This window comes from Drosophila montana, unplaced genomic scaffold (genome assembly GCF_035044405.1).
Source record: "Drosophila montana isolate Dmon_TW-CO22-7 unplaced genomic scaffold, ASM3504440v1 contig_3661_1, whole genome shotgun sequence".
Taxonomy (NCBI): Eukaryota; Metazoa; Arthropoda; class Insecta; order Diptera; family Drosophilidae; genus Drosophila; species Drosophila montana.
This window is the reverse complement of record NW_026998547.1, coordinates 132734-150636: the sequence shown is the minus strand read 5'-3', so window position 1 is coordinate 150636 and position 17903 is coordinate 132734. Positions and strand designations below refer to the sequence as shown.

At 38.3% G+C, this 17903-nt stretch overlaps 1 protein-coding gene across 13 annotated transcripts in view; it reads left to right on the top strand.

Annotated features, from left to right (window-relative positions):
• Positions 1-17636, top strand: part of LOC135435717 (phosphatase and actin regulator 4) — a 126958-nt gene extending 109322 nt beyond the window's left edge. For 5 of the 13 annotated variants that reach the window (XM_064692899.1, XM_064692896.1, XM_064692892.1 and 2 more), the window contains 7 exons: positions 7000-7260; positions 8434-8682; positions 8870-9236; positions 9748-9777; positions 12847-13199; positions 13261-13537; positions 14928-17636. In XM_064692899.1, coding sequence (XP_064548969.1) covers positions 7000-7260; positions 8434-8682; positions 8870-9236; positions 9748-9777; positions 12847-13199; positions 13261-13537; positions 14928-14943 — 1553 coding nt within the window. In that variant the 3' untranslated portion in view covers positions 14944-17636. The remainder of the gene's footprint in view (positions 1-6999; positions 7261-8433; positions 8683-8869; positions 9237-9747; positions 9778-12846; positions 13200-13260; positions 13538-14927) is intronic. The other 8 variants (XM_064692900.1, XM_064692897.1, XM_064692894.1 and 5 more) reach the window with 4 other exon arrangements.
• The last annotated feature ends 267 nt before the right edge of the window (positions 17637-17903 follow it).

The window sequence follows — 17903 nt, the reverse complement described above, 5'->3', positions numbered from 1 at the left end:
CGTCTTAGCAACTGAATTCAAATGCAAACAAATCCTCATGAATTCGGCCGGCGTGGGCAGCGCGGGGGGCCAGGCGAGGGCTGGCATCAAGTGAAAAATGAAAATTAAATTAATTTTCAAAACTGCCCGGCGCGCCTGTCAAGGTGCTGGCTGCCCCAATGTATCTTGTGTGGGCGACTCAATTGCTATGCGAGAGCTATGCCTCTCTCCTTTCTCTCCCCCTCTCTCGCCCTCTCTCCGATTGATTTTGTTTTGCAATGAATGCGAACAGTTGTTGTTGCTTTTGGCCAAGTCAATTAGTTTTGAATGCCTTCTGGCGCATTACAAATACTCGTCTTTCATGAATGAATGCGGCTGCACGTTTGTTTAGAATATATGTAAATATGAATTGATCATCTGCAATGTGTTTGCATTTTAAAAATAGCTTACGTTGATTTTACAATTGATCTGAGCTAACAACAGATTGTGCATGAGTTATGAAAAGTGTCTGCAATAGTATTCGTAGAACTCTGTGGCGTCTAGTTGAGATTAATTAATAAACAGGAATTTCGAATTCCAATATGAGAATGTCGTTTTATTTATAACTCAGACAAAAATAATTAAATTAAATGCAATCAATCTGATAATTAAATTTAAAGCTTGTTTTAACATTAATAAACCACAATAAAAGCAATTAAATTCGAATTCTATTAATTTGCATTAAAAAAATTAAATTGTTAAATTAAACAAAACATTAATTAATAATTAATAACTAATAAATTTGCTGATGTGCAAAAGCATTAAAGCAGATATTTCCGTATCCTTAAAGTGTATATACATATATGCGAAAGTTACTCGGTTAAAAAAACTATCTTTAAGAAGCTTTACATAGATTCCTTTTTTAGGCTCCTGCCCATACATATGTTGTTTTCGGGTCAAGAATAGAAAAATATACAGTTGCCATATATCTGAAATGGTATTTAATAGACGTCTCTTCCTGTTTCATTTGACATTTCACTTGCAACAAAATTTCTCGCAATTCCAGTCTAGTTTATCCCGTTCTATTACATTTACTTCCCACACTTGACCCAAGCACATACCAAATGCACAATTCACAACAACTCCAGAGAAAACAATGTGTCACATGCTTCGCTTAAAAGCAAATGACAATTTCAGCAGCTGTTAACTGTGTACGTGTGTGTGTGTGTGTCTCTCCATACAGAAAACTCCACAAATGTGTACAAATCAATAAGAAATAAAAAGAAAAATACTCCAGCCAGTATTTCATAGTCCGTAGTAAGTGTTTGCCAAACAGATGGGAGCACACTTCAAATACAAAACGTTTTGCAGTCAGAGCTCGGAATTGGGACTTGGGGGCAAAATGGCAAAGACACTTGTCGTACATTTCAGCCATAACTTGGAAATGTGCCTCGAGCGCAGCTTTCAAGAACATAACAAATGTCCAAATCGAATAAAAGGGCACAACTGAAAGACAGCAGAAACATATGCAAATTGGGTTGGGTCCTGTTTGCCAGCTCAACCCTTAAAAACCCCCATTGATTGAGTTGACAGAACAAAAATGCTGTTGCATTTATACTTATTGAATATGTGTGTATGTATATGTACATATGCATATAAATAGCTGATTTGAAATTCAAGGCGCATGAATCATGCGATCGCAGGTGGGCGTGGCACTGTTGCTTAACCATATGCCATTAATTAAATTTAATGAATTGTGTCGGCGCGTTGATTTGTGCAGCAGCAACAAATTGTTTTGTGCTTTTGGCAAGAATGCAAAGCGCAACGCGGCGTATACGTGTTGTGCTACAAATTAAGTCCAACAATTGCCAAAATGGGCGTCACACTGTCGCCTGCTCGGGCCCGACAGGGCACGTCCTGCCACTAGATCTTCGTCTATTTCCGTTGCACGGGCTGCATTTGATTAGAACGGCACCCGGCTCAAAAATAGACTGCCGCCCCAGGCGGGCGCATGGAGGCAACGTAATAAATGTCAGCGCCAAATGACAGCTCCTACGGCTGCAGCTTCAGCTACAGCTACGGCTGCAGCTTCAGCTACAGCTACAGCTCCAGCTCCAGCGAGGCCGCCCGCACGTTTTTGAGTGACGTCAACAGCTGTCAGTTAATGTCCAGAACACTCGCAACATATTTGGCCTGATGCTCCTCCTGCTGCTGCTGCTGCTGCTCCTGCTCCAGTTCCGTGTTGTATTCCCTCGAGTGGGGCCATTCTCTGTGCGAGAGTTGCTCTTTTGCACACATGCCAAATGAAAATTAGGCTCTGAAAAGTCCTGTTATGTGTATACACGAATATTTGTGCTGCGGTTTGTCCTGGCCCAAATGCCTCAAATGCACAGCGCACCCCCCTCCCCTCCACTCCCCTGCCTTACATTGTTTATTTATCAAATATCCACACTCTGTCAGAGCCAAAAATCCGGTGCTGCTAACAAGCGTCGAAAACAAAAGCAAAACACTAAAACAACAAAAGCACATACATATCAAGTGTGGGAACATCGAATGATGTACTACTTTGGGATACCCTTTAAATTGAAAGAAAATTGCCTGTTTAAATATTTACGACACGGCATTTATAAAACTATATTTGTTTAGCTGTGGTAGGTAGAAGGTTTGATTAAATTTTCGGCTTAGGCTCACAATAATCAGAATAATATTGCCTTAGTTGCCGGGCATTATGTAAAACCCTTTCCCCATGTTCAAGCAATAATAAAATTAAATATAATCCCAAGCTCTTCAAGTTTTCTGAACTATTCCAAGCTAAGTTCGCAGCAGCTGCAGACGAAAAACACTTAAATATTATTAATTATAGCTCTTTTGTATAAAATATCGACTTATAAATAGCACATGGCTATGGCTCTCAGCTTATAATTTAGTGCAGAGCAGTAGCCCAGGCGCCTGCCGTTCGCACCTGTAACATTTACCTTATTTTTTCTTGGCCCTAATGACTTGCTCCCTTGGCCAACTCAAGGGACCAGGCACCACGCAGTGCATTAAATGTTATCCCTAATGGTTTCAATTGTTTGCCACTAACTTCTGTATGGGCTGATGAGACCTTTTGAAATTGCTGCGGCGAGGGTATACCAAAACCAAATGCCAGTCGCTTGTTAGGCCATTCTTGTTAGCCTTGTTTGCCTGTATCCTGTGCGTGAGTGTGTGCGTGTGTGTGTGTGTGTGTGGGCTGGGCATACATGCACAGCCGCACAATTAATTTGCGGCTTGCTAACCGAATGCTGTTGCGTATTTTTTTCTCCTCATCATTTTGAATTATAAATAAATCTGTGCATCTGACTCGATGGAATTGCGAATGCCCAATGACGTCACGTCACACACACACACACACAAGCTGTCGCTCCCATAAATATTGCCTACTTATTGGCATGTCAGTTGTTATGAACCTGTACCTGTACCTGGACCTGTGCCTGCGCCTTGACTTTGCTGCAGATAATTGATTAAAGGCCAAATGGGAGCGCCATTATGCTTAGCCAGATGTTGCCCCAGCTAATTAGACACTAAACTTTCTGCTTAATTAATATTGTCATTAGAGAGAGCGCAGATTGTGCCAATCTGTGTGTGTGTGTGCGCGCGATAGCACGCAGATGTAAGATAAAAGCAATTGGAATAAGTTGGCACAATTACATTATAGTATGCCGAATACATGGAATACACTAACTATTAAGGAGAAACTGGCTAACTGAAGGTTAAACAAGCTTAAAGCAAGTAGATCTTTGTGCTGAAGATGATCTTAAAAGATTTAAGCATAATGAAATATTTGTTTTCTTTTTTGTTTCCAACTGAAATGAAATGAAAATCAGAAATAAGCAAAGCTATGTAGGATCAGCCTGATCAAAAATAAATTCAAATTTAATGGAATGTGAAAGGGTCTAAAAATACAAATGAAAGCTTAGACTTACATAAAATTTAATAATAATAATATTAAATTAATAAACACAAATTAAAGAGATGAATAAATTGCAGAAGATATAAAACAACTCGAATATACTGAACTAAAGCTGGAACTTTACCCAGTAAATATTCAAGAAACTCTTCAAAAATGATAAAAGATTTATTCGATTACAAAACTGAGTTAAAAGCTTTGGATAATTGAATCGCCCAAAACATTGTGTTGCCTTAAATATTTATGTTCTACATCAATTATACAACAAACATGATTGAATTTTCATGCCATTAAAGTCTACGTGCATTAGGGGTATTCATTTTGATTACACACTGAACCCAACTCAATGTCTGCAATTTGTTTATGTGGTTGATATTTTTCTTGGGTCTCGCTTGTTGGACTTTTCCTGACGTTGCCAGTGCCAGGCAGCCAGGCCATAAATTTGCCAGGGAGAAAGAGAGAGGGACAGATAGAGAGGGAGACTGACAAAGAGAGAGAGAGCGAGAGAAACTGGACGGTTAATACAAAGACATTTGTCGCCATAATTTGACAGGCACATAAATTCATTAAAGTATGCTCAGCGCTTGCTTTGCCGCCCGTTTCCTTTCCTTGTCCCCCCTCTCTCACTCACCCTTTCTCTTTCTGCTTATAGCCCTGACTATACCCTAGACTTTGCCAGCATCATGAACTTGATGCATGAAACTGTTTTCTTGGCTTTCAGAAATATTTCATTACTTCATCACTCGCATTGTCATAGAATATATGGCACATATATTTCTATTTTTTCCCTTTCTTCTTTTCTTGTATTTTGTTTAATGTTTTTATTATTTTCGTGAAAATATTTTCGCAAACACGTCAAGGCATTGCCCCTGCCCCCAGCCAACCGTTCGTATACCCTTTCTTTTATTTAGTCATTCGGGCACTTCTTTTCGCACCCCAGGCCTTTAATTTGGCTGTCGGCCAACGGAATTTGTATCTGTTTCAAATAGTTTGTTCTCCCTTGCCCCCCCATCCCCTCTTGGTACCTCTTCCCCGCCTGCCCAGCCTCTGGTAATTTGTGTTTGCTTTATTTAAACGCGCTTTGATATTTTATTTATTTACGTGTGATTAGCAACAATCGGTTAAAGATTTTTGCATTCCCTGCTGCATTTGCATGATGTGAATTTTTAAATATCTTATTCCGCATTTTATATGCTCACATAATTCACTTGTTGTTCGTCTGCTTCTTCTTCTTCGTCTAAATGAAATTTCTTGCTGGTTTTTATGTGCTTCAATTCTCAATCTTTGGCAATTAATTGCCATTGAGCATTTGCTTTCGTTTGGCGAAAGATATTTTCATCTGTTTAGAACATAAATATTGCGTGCACGCAAGTGCGCAGATTTCTGTCGGGCTGTCTGTCAATTGTTGGATTGATTTTAATGACTGCTTGAAGTATTTAAGCACTTGTTAGGAATTTCCTCCTAATTGCTTTTTCGGCATGTGGTAAATGATATCGTGTCTGTTGCCCGACGCATTTTTCCACTTCCATTGCGTGCTTTGAAGCTCAACAGCAGTAGATTCATGTATTTAGATTTATTTTTACTCAAGCAATCAATAAAAAGTAGGTTATCAAGTAATTTCCGGTTTCGTATGTATTTGAAGCTTGCACAGGATATGTCTAGAGGTCCCTTTGATTTATAGAAGTTAGCTGTTTTCAATGTGGATTGAAAATCTTTTTAAATCTTGCATATTTATGCCCTGCAATTAGATCTGGGATCCCATAATTTATATAGATTCCTATTCACTGAGATTAGCCTACTTAATATGGATTGGTTTCAATCGAACAGTACCTTCTGATCTCTACTAAGCGAAAGACTGTGAGGAGTAGAGAGGTAGACATTGAGGGGTATTTACTATGATGGAACATTTCTAACCAAAGGGGATTGAGGACATACAATAATACTGTAAGGGATTTAAATTATACGATCCATTGTTAGCTTGCAAGGGGTGTAGCTTTTGGAGGCGCTTCTCTGTTATTGGGTCAGCCAGGACCCTGGTAAACGCGTTCGGATGCCGCAGCAGCTTGCCGGCATAGCGGCTGCTGAAGATGTAGATCTGATCTCCTCGATTTCTTGTATGCAAACCAAGTCTTTCAGCTTAAAAGCTACCCTGGCTTTAAGCTAAAGCTAACATAAGTAAGATCGGCCGAACAGAAGATGGCTAGTTATATAAATGTACCTTCGGCAGGGTATTTAATCTTCTACAACAGTCGTTACTCATATTTTGCCCGTTTTATATTTAATATCTAAGCCCAACCCGACCACTTTTTTTTTTACGCTTCCAATTTAAATGCTGCACAAATAGAGATAAGCATTGGCTCCTCCACAAATAATGAGCAGGACTGTGGCCTTCCCGCATGCTCAAATTAACAGGCGCATAATTGTTTGCCATTTCTCATTATTAACGAGGTCGCCCCATTTACACACGTTGTACAAACATTTTACATGCACTCAGCTGTCCGCTCGGGGCTCTAGTTTTAAACAAGTCTCGCCAGGACACTGTCCAAATGTGGCCAGAGCTCTGAGGAGACCCGCACGCTTAACCCTTTAACAACAATTAAAAATATTACACTTGACCACCAAGGGGGGAGGGGCATACAAAATGGCTGCAAAAAATAACAAAAGACAAGCAACTGTGTGAGTAAATGTCTTTCTGTGTGTGTGTGTGTGTGAGTGTGTGAGTATGTGTGTGCTTTGTGGCCACTCAAGTGGCCGCCCTGGCAGGCAATTTACAGTGGCCAGAGTAGTGGCAGCTGCTGCTGCTTTCGCTGCTGCTGCTGCTGCTGATGGTGGTTGTGTGGTCCGAGAGAAACCGAGCAAACCGAGCAAACCAAGCCAACCGCCAGCCAGCATGACAATTAATGTAAAAGCCCATCAAGTGTTTGCAGTGGGCCCCACATGCTGCCCCTTGCTGTTTCTCTGTCTGGCTAGTTTGGCGCATGCTTGTAAATTAGTTGGCTGCACTTGTTACAGCATTTACTATCTGTGTGTGGACTTAACTCATTTCTCTTACATTTTTTCTTTTCTCTTTCCATTTGATGGTCTATTTGCAGAACCAAGAAAAGACAAGACTGATGCACAACAACACGGTGGCAATGGCACATTATCAACACCGAATATTGAGCAGCCATCATGCCAGGGCTCCATGCTGCCACCACCTGGCGGTGGCGGCGGCGGAGGCGGTGGTGGCATGCACCAGCAGCAGCAATACAACCAGACCGATTCCAATAACAAAGTGGAGCGACCCAATACTCTGGGCGGCAGCAACAAGCTGTCGCGGCGAGGAGTCAACATTTGCTACCACAACGAACACTGTAAGTGGACATAAAACTTAATTCGATTGTGTAGTACAAACTTTATGCTAGAGTATTACCAATAGACCATAACCAGAAAATGGAAACCTGTTCGCATACAAATGTTTAACGATGGAGTTTCAAATAGTTTTAGTTGATCTTAAACCAACCCATATGGAGGTTCGCAATTAAATAAGTACAGAAGTCTAGGATTTGCTAAATTCAACAGATAATAGAAATTTCTATCAAATACTAGGAGCCCTTATCCTTCTTAAATAAAGTTACTATTAGGAATACCCATAGCTTAGTTTTGAGAGGCAATGAAATCTAATTTATATTTGCACAAGGCATTAATTCGAGTCTCAGTTGCTTATCGATAGTTATTAGGTAATCGGTATTAATAGATTCATACTGCAATCGATTTTAGCTTTGGGGAAGCTCACCTATATTTATAGACTTTATTGAGCACTGACCTGCAGCGATACTTATCGGTAAATTTATGTCTATCCTCAATCGTATTTAAATATCGTTTCAATAAACAGACTTATCGACAAGCGATTCTAATCGGTTTTTGTTGCTACTGATTTTGGCTCTCACCGAAACTTTTTAAGCAAACAATATCAATCAATTAGCTTAACTGAAACTAAACTAAACTTTGACTTTCGATACCTTTTGCTTATGGTGCAACCCTTTTATCGATAGTTAAGGACTCATTTGATGGGAAGGCTATCAGTCGATTTACTATTGTCCCAATTACTATTTGACTAATGTTAACCATTTCAATTAACAGGGTTATCGGCAATCGATATCTATAGTCATTTTTAAGGTTATTAAACGATCGATAACTTTTGTTCATAAGGCAACCTCTTTATCGAGAATCGATCACTCGCTGCGATAGTTATCGGCCTATTTAAGATTGCCTTCAATTAAATTCAACTATCGTTAACAGTTTTGATAGACAGGCTTCCATCGGATGGTTTGAATCCCCCACACTTCTCTCACAACACACACCACACACATCTCACACCACACACTCGCACACTCTCACACACGCATACATTCACGTCATTGGCTAGCGAAAAAAAAATTAAGAACAAAAAAAAAAAATTCACACTCATTCACTCTATCGTTTTGCCTCTCTGTCTCTCTCGCTCCTTATTTTGCCCCGATTCTTGATTGTAATCGTTTTTGTAGATGGCGGCGACGATGGCAAAATGGTGGGTGGACCGCCGGGCAGCACACCACCGCCATATGCTGGCGGCAAGCTGCCGCCGGGCGTGATGCTCAGCGAGCTGCCAGAGCCGCCGATACCGGTATCTGAAATTGGACCCATCCCACCGCCGCCGATGTTCTCCACGCCGAGCCCGACGCTCATCGCTGGACGACCGCACGGGCCAGGCGCTATGAACGATCAGGACTACCAGCAGGACTACGACTATGATGGTAAAGTTAACCAATCGAAACATCAGCTAGCTTCAGCTCATTACAACTGCGCACTTCATAAATTATGCTAGTGCCCCCCCGCCCCGCTCCCACAAAACTAAAAAATCAAAGCAAAAGTGTGACCAAGTTGCCCAACTATTTTACTAACTCTCCTGTTTATTTGCAACCGTTTTGCCTTCACACACAGATCACGATCCCGACCAGGACGAGCTCGACTCGGATGATGAGTACGCGCCGTATGGCGGCAACCATGTGCGCGTCATGGATACGCAGCGCGTCGAGGAAATTCCAGCCAAAGAGCCAAAACCAAATGCAGTTCCTCTCAAGTCGGCGCTAAAGAAGAAGGTCGGCATCTCCGGCAATGCTAATTCCGCCTCCACGCCAGTCACGCCCACACAGGAGCATCACAGCGCCGCAACAGCTGCTGCCATTTCCAATAGCAATGGCGGCATTGGCTCCATGGCGGCCGCAGCCGCTGCAGCGGCCCAACAGTCGGCCAATCAGCGTCCACTCGTGGTGCGTCAGGATGCGGCGGGCAACAACTATTCGCTCAAGTAAGTAGCCGGGCAACTGTGTAGCTCTAGTGTCTATAGTTCTTGCGTTCCATTTGATTTTTTTCTTCTTTTTTTGTTTTGTGTAGTTTGAATTTGTTTTACTTATCTTTCTTCTCTCTTTCTCTCTCTATCTCTCCCTCTCTCTCTCTCTCTCTCTCTGTACTTATCATGTTACGCGCGATTCTTCCCTCCACTTGTTTCATTCTGCTGCCACAACAAAACTAACCAAAACCTGTCCCTGAATAATTAATTTTTGTATAAATAATATCTTAAATTTATTGTTCTGCAACTTTATCTTAAAAAAAAAAACACAAAAATATTTTTCTTTTCTATCAATTTGTTGTTTTGTTCTTGTTTGTTTTCTTTGTGTGCGCGTGCTCCACACGTTCTTCTGCTCCTTACCCAACTACTACTACTACAACTCAATCTCTACTATATACAATCTCCACAATATATATATCAATCAATCAACCAAAAATACAACCCGTATACGTTATTGAACCGAAATCAGGCCTATACTACGACCACGGATTAGAATATGGTAAACATTTTTTTAGCTAATTTATTTGTTATGTGAAACGTATGCCAAAACGCTTTTTAGACTACTCAACTTCGCGCTCTCTCACTCACTCTATTCCTCTCTCTTTCGCTCTCTCTCTCCCTCTCTCTCTCTCTCTCTGTTGTGTCAACCCGCTAGAACTTTATTTTCCAGTACCCCCAAAAAAAATGCAACTCCAGGTTTTATGCAGGACAAGAATTTTTATAAAATTACAAACAGAAATTCTTTTATTTTTTTTCTCTCAATTAATTTTACAAGTTTTTTCAAACGGAAATTGTATTGTCCTGCATAGTCCTTGAAGTGTTTTAAACCTCTACCAAATCCCCATACCCCGCCTCCCCAACATGCTATCCCCACGCACCTTAACAATCATATTTCGGTTATGTGTTTTGATTAAATTTTAAACACTGCCCCCTAAAGCAAAAACTTGACAACACTTAAACGAGAAGAAGCAGAAACATTCACATACTCAACAACAACAAACATGGGCACACATTTTTTTTTCTGATTTCTTTAGTATTAAATTACTAACTTTTGGTTGTTTGACATTAAGTTTAATTTTCTCATGTGCCTCCTATCCGCTGAACTCCCAAACCCTCAATGTCGTACATATAAATATGTGTGTGTGTGTGTGTGCGTATTGTTTTTATGATAAAAGTTTTCTTTTACTTTAGTTGATTATATTTTCTTTAACGCCGCTGCATGTTACCACTGCGAAACAAGTTTTCATTGCATACTACACGGGCTTTCGACTTCCATATGAAGCACATGATATTACACAGCATGCCTTAATTTAATTTCTTTGTCACTGCATGTCAAAGCAACATATATAAAAATAAAACCCAACAAAAAAATTAAACAACAATAAATTGGGCTACAGAAGTGGCTTTCATTGTTGGTTGAGGATAAATATAAAAAAAACTTTGACAGATGACAAGTGCTACAAGTTGAGATGATTTCTGTAGCCAACGATGCGGCATAATCGAAACTCGATTGGTGGCAGCCGCACATGCGAGTCCTTTAGCCACGCCCCAATTGGCTCAAAAGAGCCTTGAAACGAAGTAAAAAGAAAAAAATTGAAAAGAATATGCAAAACAGTTGCAACAAAGCGTAAAAGCGAAGCAACTGTACGTAAATGCAAAAATTCTTAACATATTTATCATAAATTGTGCGAGAAACCGAACAACGGACAATCCTTTACCATGGTGATAAACCATGTAGAGCATTGCGAATAAAATTTGGTACTCTATTGCCAATAGCGACCCGTTAGTCAAGAAATAAATATATATACTTAGAACCTTAGACTAACTACTTAGAGGGATGAGAATGTCTTTGAATTACTTTAGTAAACGCATCTGTGACATAATAACATATTCTGTAGCAACCCAATCTTCTAGCAAGGATAATGTAATCTGCATAATAATAGGAGTGTAAAGAGAGAAGCGTAGCTAAGAGCAGTTTTTGGGAAGTGTCAGTGCAGGCGCAAGAAGCGAAGCGAGAAGTTTAAAATGAAAAGAATGCAAACATGCTGTTACATTAATTTTATAATTATGTAAGCTTGTCTTATAGTAGACTTCATTACCTATAAATGATTTAAACTTATCTTTTCTATATTGAAAAATAATCACATTTAATACTTATAAAGGGTTTGGATACATCTTAAGAGGAATATCTATATATAAAAATATTTAGAAAGAGCCAGAACGAAATGAAAGAAAGCAACCTATTTGAATATCTACCTGTTTGCTTTATGCCTTCGTTTTGCTTAGTAACTTAAGATTTTACTTGGCTACCTCAACCTTAACCTGAAATATGCCAACATATATCACATTCTCTCAGCACCTCTCCCGTAATACTAGCTCGCAATATAATAGGAGTACATTCATTTGGTTCAATGTCCTTCCGTCCAGCTGTCCATCTAACCATTTGTCCGTAGTTGATGTAAGAGACCTGAAATCTGGTATAGTCATATAAAGTGTTAAGATTGTGTGATAAAGCCTTCTGGCTGTAAATTGGGAAATATCTATATTTTCTACGGACTTAGTGCTAGAGTTAGCAAGGCAATTGGATACTACTGAACTACTGATTAGCTCCTTTAAATATAATGAAAGTTAAGGGCGCGACAGTTAATGAAAACTGACCGTGATATAGTATTAAGTTGTCGATTACCCCTACTGCAACATTCTATCTGTAGTTCGGCTTACTATACTCAGAATAGAAAAGCTAACTTCAATACTTATATAGGCCTCCCTAAATGTGGCTTTCAATTAGACTCCTTAAATCTGCCTGTCTGTGCATTTTGCAGGCACTTCTTCTGATTGAAGATGACTTGCAAAAGGGTATTGAAAAAGCGGCACTTGTGTTGCATAATTCGCTTCAACTCGTTTTGCATGGTAATGTGGCAAGCATAGACACGATACTGTTACACACATACACACCCGCACACCCTAACACACACTCACACAAGATATACGCTTAATGCGAAAGTGTTGCGGATGCGCCTGACAGGATATAGCATACCGGGCGGGCTTCTCGGCCAGGCGACAGCTTTAAGTACAAAGCCAAGCACACACACACGGATATACACACACACACAAACACACACTTGCATGACTGTGGTAAATGTATGCGAATGAGTTGCCAGATGTGCGCACACGTGTCGTTAAAAAGAAAAGCACAAAAAACAACAACAAATTGGCGCAACAAAAAAAAAGTAAAAGGGAAAAGATAAATCCGAGAGCAGGCAAAAGCGTTTGGCTAGCAACAAAAAACTTAAAGGACATGTGCCTGAGAGTTATGCAGGAAGATGAATAAATTAAATATACTGTAAGTGTTTGTGTGTAAATCTGTGAGATTGCGCTAGCGAGATTGCAGAGATGAAAGTGTTTTTAGGCTTTGCTGCATGTCCTTTTGATGTATAATTGTGAGTGTATGTGTGACTGTGCGTTAAATGTGATCAGGCTAATGATAGTAATTAAATATTACGTATATATATAAAAATGCTTGCCGCAGTATGGTAATTAACTAATCTGTTTAACCAATTGCCAACAGCAGGCAGCAAATGTTCAATATCCAACTGCCGTGCACCGTGGAGAACAAGGAGAATACGCGACCGTTTGTGATAAGGGAGAGCAGCAGCGATAGCGATGAGAGCGATGGACACATTGTCTATCGGGACGATGACAATGATAATACACGGCTGGCCAAGCTGGCGCGCAAGGAGTCGCTGTCGTTGAAGCTGCAGCTGCGACCAGACAAACAGGATCTGATCAATCGCAATATATTGCATCAGGTCAACGACAATGAGATCAAGGAGTCCAAGGAGGCAATTGGGGCGCGCCTAATCCGACGGCTATCAATGCGACCCACCGCCGAGGAGCTGGTGGAGCGCAACATTCTAAAAAGTGAGTGCACTTCAGCAATTATTTGATCTATTCCTCACATAAAACCATATAACATCATCAGCTCAATCACCCGCCGAGGAGAAGAAGCAGAAGGAGGAGAAGAAATCGTATTTACTGCGCAAACTCAGCTTTCGGCCCACCGTCGAGGAGCTCAAGGAGAAGAAGATCATACGCTTCAACGATTACATTGAGGTAACGCAGGCACACGATTACGATCGACGGGCGGACAAGCCATGGACAAGACTGACGCCAAAGGATAAGGCTGCCATACGCAAGGAGCTGAACGAGTTCAAGTCCTCCGAAATGGCAGTCCACGAGGGCAGTCGCCATCTGACGAGGTAATTAAACACAACGCCACAACTCAACCTTGGCCAACAAACTCGAAACTTAAACCCAAATCGACAACTGAGCCAAGCGCAAAATTGCCAAATGCCCAATGAAGTGTCACGTGCAGTTCACTGCCAGTGACCAATCCCATTCCGAGCTCCATGTGCTCCCCACCCCACGCCCACGCGTCCACTTTTCCACTTGTCCACTTGCCCCATTGCATTGTTCCTGCGATATATGTGCTGCCACAAAGGACTTTGCGTTTGCTAACTGCATTTTGTCGTTCTCCTTTTTTTTTTTATTCTTTCGACATTTCTATTTCCATTTCCAACAGCAGTTATTTTTTTACTGCCATGTGGGCAGTGGGGGGCAGTCAACTTTTATAATGGCTTTTGGATTCTGTGGCCGCAGTTCTCCTTTAAAGCCCCACGCGCGACATGCTTTAACTAACCAAGCGCCGCAAGTTTTGGGCTTTGGGGTCCAACAAATTAGACAGGCCATGCACGCGCAAGCACCAGCTACAACTAGTCCCCAATAAGCTGGCAAAGTTTCAACAAGCAACAAAAGCGTTGCCAGACAGTTTAAGATGACTTCAAACTTAGGTCAAAAGGCTGAAAATACTTTAAGCTAGCGTCAAAGAGCTACGATTGTGGCAAAAATGAAAATTAAATTTCATTAAAACGCTGCCAGACCGTTTAAAATTCATTCTTGACTTTTTTAAGTGGATGCTTTTTTTTGAAAGTGGCTTCAATTTACATTAAGCGTGGCCAGACAGTTGAAATAGCAGCTAGTCTTTGACTTTTATGTGTTTTGTCTGAAATAGCTTTAATTCAAATTCAAATCTAAAGCTAAGCCTAGCACAAAGCGTTGCCAGACAGTTTAATTTCTTCTTCTACAGCTTCAAATTCGAATTCTAGTACAAAATTGAAATCTAAAGCCGAGGCTAACACTCAGCGTTTGCCAGATTCTCAGCCAGTGTTGCCTTTTGAAGCATTTAAAACCTAGTTTGAAAGGTTGCTAATAGTTAAAACAGCTGTAAATGCAAAGCATCAAAGTCAATATTTAACCTAAATTCCAAAAGCGTTGCCAGATGTCTAAACTTTTAGGCAGAGTTGTTTTTTGTTACCTTCAAAAAGGGAAAACAAACTAACAATATTTCAAATAAAAATTTACAGCGGCACTTGTTAATCAAAATGTGCACTAGAGCGTTGCCAGACCGCTTGAATGTTAGCTATATATCATGTTTCCAACTAGCTACTCAGGTTGGCTCTATCTTAATCAAAAAGTGTAATCTAATCCAAACAGTACGCAGTGTTGCACACTTTGCGCTTGAACTTTGCAGCAGAAACGAAAAACTAATCTTAACTTTTGCAATTTTCGCAATTTTCTTCTACCTTGCAGATTCCATAGGCCATGACGATTGCAATGGCAGCAACTTTCCAACAAATTACAGCAACAACAACCCAAACAATTGTATTTTGTGCAGCATAAAATTGTCAACAAATATTCAAAAGCAAAACATTAAGAAACAACAAAAAAAAAAACCAACAAAAAATCACAAAAAAAATACAAAAAAAAAGAACAAAGTTTAAAAATAAAAAAAATGCGATAAGACACAATAAGAAGAAGAAGAAATGCAAATAACAATTTTCAAATGGCAAAAATTAGTAAGAAGAAGCAGATGCAATTCAAATTGAAATGTTTTATTTTTTTAGGGTTTTCTGTTGATTGCGAATTCCGCTCGTTTTTCTAATTTTAAGTTCTATTCTGTACGTAGTATTTTTTGTGTTTTTTTCTACAATTACTTTTTGTTGATTGTGTATGTAAATAAATTTTTTGGCAATCCCCACAAAATAGATTTGAGAGATACAAATTAAAATATCAATTCGTCTTGTGTAGATTTGTTAAGTCGATTTGTTAATTCTTCAGTCATGGCAATTATGTATTATATTATATAACAGTGAAAGGTAAACTAAATTACACATTTGATAAATGTTTAAACTAAATTACATTTATATTAACACATTAACTTAAAAACCACAAAACAAGTCAAGCAAATAACAATTTCATTGAGAGAGAAAGAGAAATTCTTAAACTTTAAGCATACATTTACTTTTACTGCTGATTTCCATACATTTTTAGATTTTGAATTAAGCCAACTACAAATTAAATCAAGAAAACAAAAAACAAAACAAAAAAACACCGCAAATAATATTATAAATTATACAAAAAGCGAACAGTTCTAAAACAAACATATATATATATTATATTTTTAAATTTATTATTATTGTAAAAAGCCTAAACGTAAACAACACATTAAAAAATAGAGCTAAAAAGAAGAACATAAAAGTAATAAAAAAATAAATTACAATTTTTTTTAAAGACATTTCAGCAAAAACTGTTGCCAGATTTTATTATTTATTTCAGTTCTTAACTTTATGATAATTTATATTTAACATTTGATTTGTATATTACATGTACATACATATCGCCGAATTGCATAAAACTTTAAAGTTTATCGCTAAAGATAGGTAAAGCCATAAATAATGGAATGAGAAAAAGTGCTCAAAGGATAAGTAGAAGGATAAATTTCGTAAAAAGAAAAACCCAAATACAAAAGAAAACAGATCGATAAATTTGTAATAAATAATATGGCAACAAAATATCAGGAATTACAAACTGAAGCAAGTTGGACCCAGTATGAAGTTTTTTAAGTGAAAACGACGTAACAATTTAACACGTAAGTCACGTAAGATTTTAGAAGCAGATGGAACCAAAGAGAATAAATTAAAACAACCCAAAAAATAAAAACAAAAATCACATCAACTAAATGTTGAATAAATATCTATTTTGTAAAGCGAGTTGCGAATAGTTACGAATGATTAAAATGAGAAACTGAAACTTTTACTCCAGCATTCACATAGTTATGGATAATCCAAAAAAAAAAAATAATGAAAATATAAATTCCTAATTGTAAAAAATTTGCAAAAAAACAAAAAACAAACAACAATTGTAATGCAAATTCAAATGCTCGCGCGTGCTCGTGAATAATTAAATTAAAAAGGTAAACAAAAATAAAAACAGTTTCAAAGAACATTTAGTAAGAAATTAAGCTCTATAAATAATAAAGAAAGAAAAAGCGAACTTAGTTTAAAGATAAATTGGCGCTTCCTTTGCAAGTTTCATATTTCTAAAGCAAACAACACACACACAATTTAAAGTAAAAGACAAAAATAAAAAATAAATAGACTAAAGTAAAGTAAAAATTTGTTTCAGGGCAGTCAACGAGTTGGCTCGAATAAAAAGCTTTTGCTTGATTTCGCGAGGCTTCCGTCATATATATATATGGTGAGGAGTTAAGATCTAGAAGCACAAATAGGTCAGCTGCCAGTTTCTCAAACCGAATCTAAGTCGTGTCTCTCACACTCTCTGTCTCTCAGCTTCAAGGCGTTGCATTGTCAGAGTTAAGCAATATAAATTGCAAATATATATGTATACATACAATATATATATATATATATAATTATACATATACATTAAATATCTATACAAACTAAATAGTATATATGTATACAACTATTTATATGAGATGAAGAAGCAGCTGAAGCAGTTGACGCTATATACATACAACTATCAATATGGGATAGCATAATTTACACTTTTTCTATGAATCGATTTTTAGTGTACAATAAAAACAACAAAAACTACACTAACAACAACAACAACCACAACAACAACAGGAGCCCCCGCGTTGATTGAGAGCCTACCTATCCATAACTAGCGACGAGTTTTAGTTTTAATGCATCTTTGTGTACAGCATTTCACACTGTCCTTTCGAATTCTGTTTTCAACTCTAACAACAAACTTTGCAGTTGCCGTTGCAAAAAAAAACAAAAAAACGCAAAAAAATAATTAAAAGAAAATGAAATGAAAAACTGTAGCAATAAATAAGAACACCACAAGAAAAGTAAAAGAAAAAAAAACACGAACAAAAAAAAGCAGCAGCCAGAGCCAGTAGCTAATAGCACTTGGTCAGATCTTCTAGGCTGAGAAAACAAAAAAAAAGAAAACATTTGTAAAAGCCCAAAGTTAGGCAGAATCCGTTGTGAAGGTTTGCAAAATGACACGTTAAGTAAATTAGCAAATTAAGCGTAGACAGTCGAAGTATGCAGACACAGAATGAAACTGTACGAACAACAAAAACAAAAACACAAAAGAATATTAAATAATAATCACCGACAAATTGAGATTTAATAAAGATTTAATTACTTACAAAACACAAAATATATAAATTAATGGAATAGCTTTTTGATGAGAATAATGAAGCTCGGAAAGTTTATTTAATGTCAAGCTAATGTGTTCTAATCTGTAGAAAAT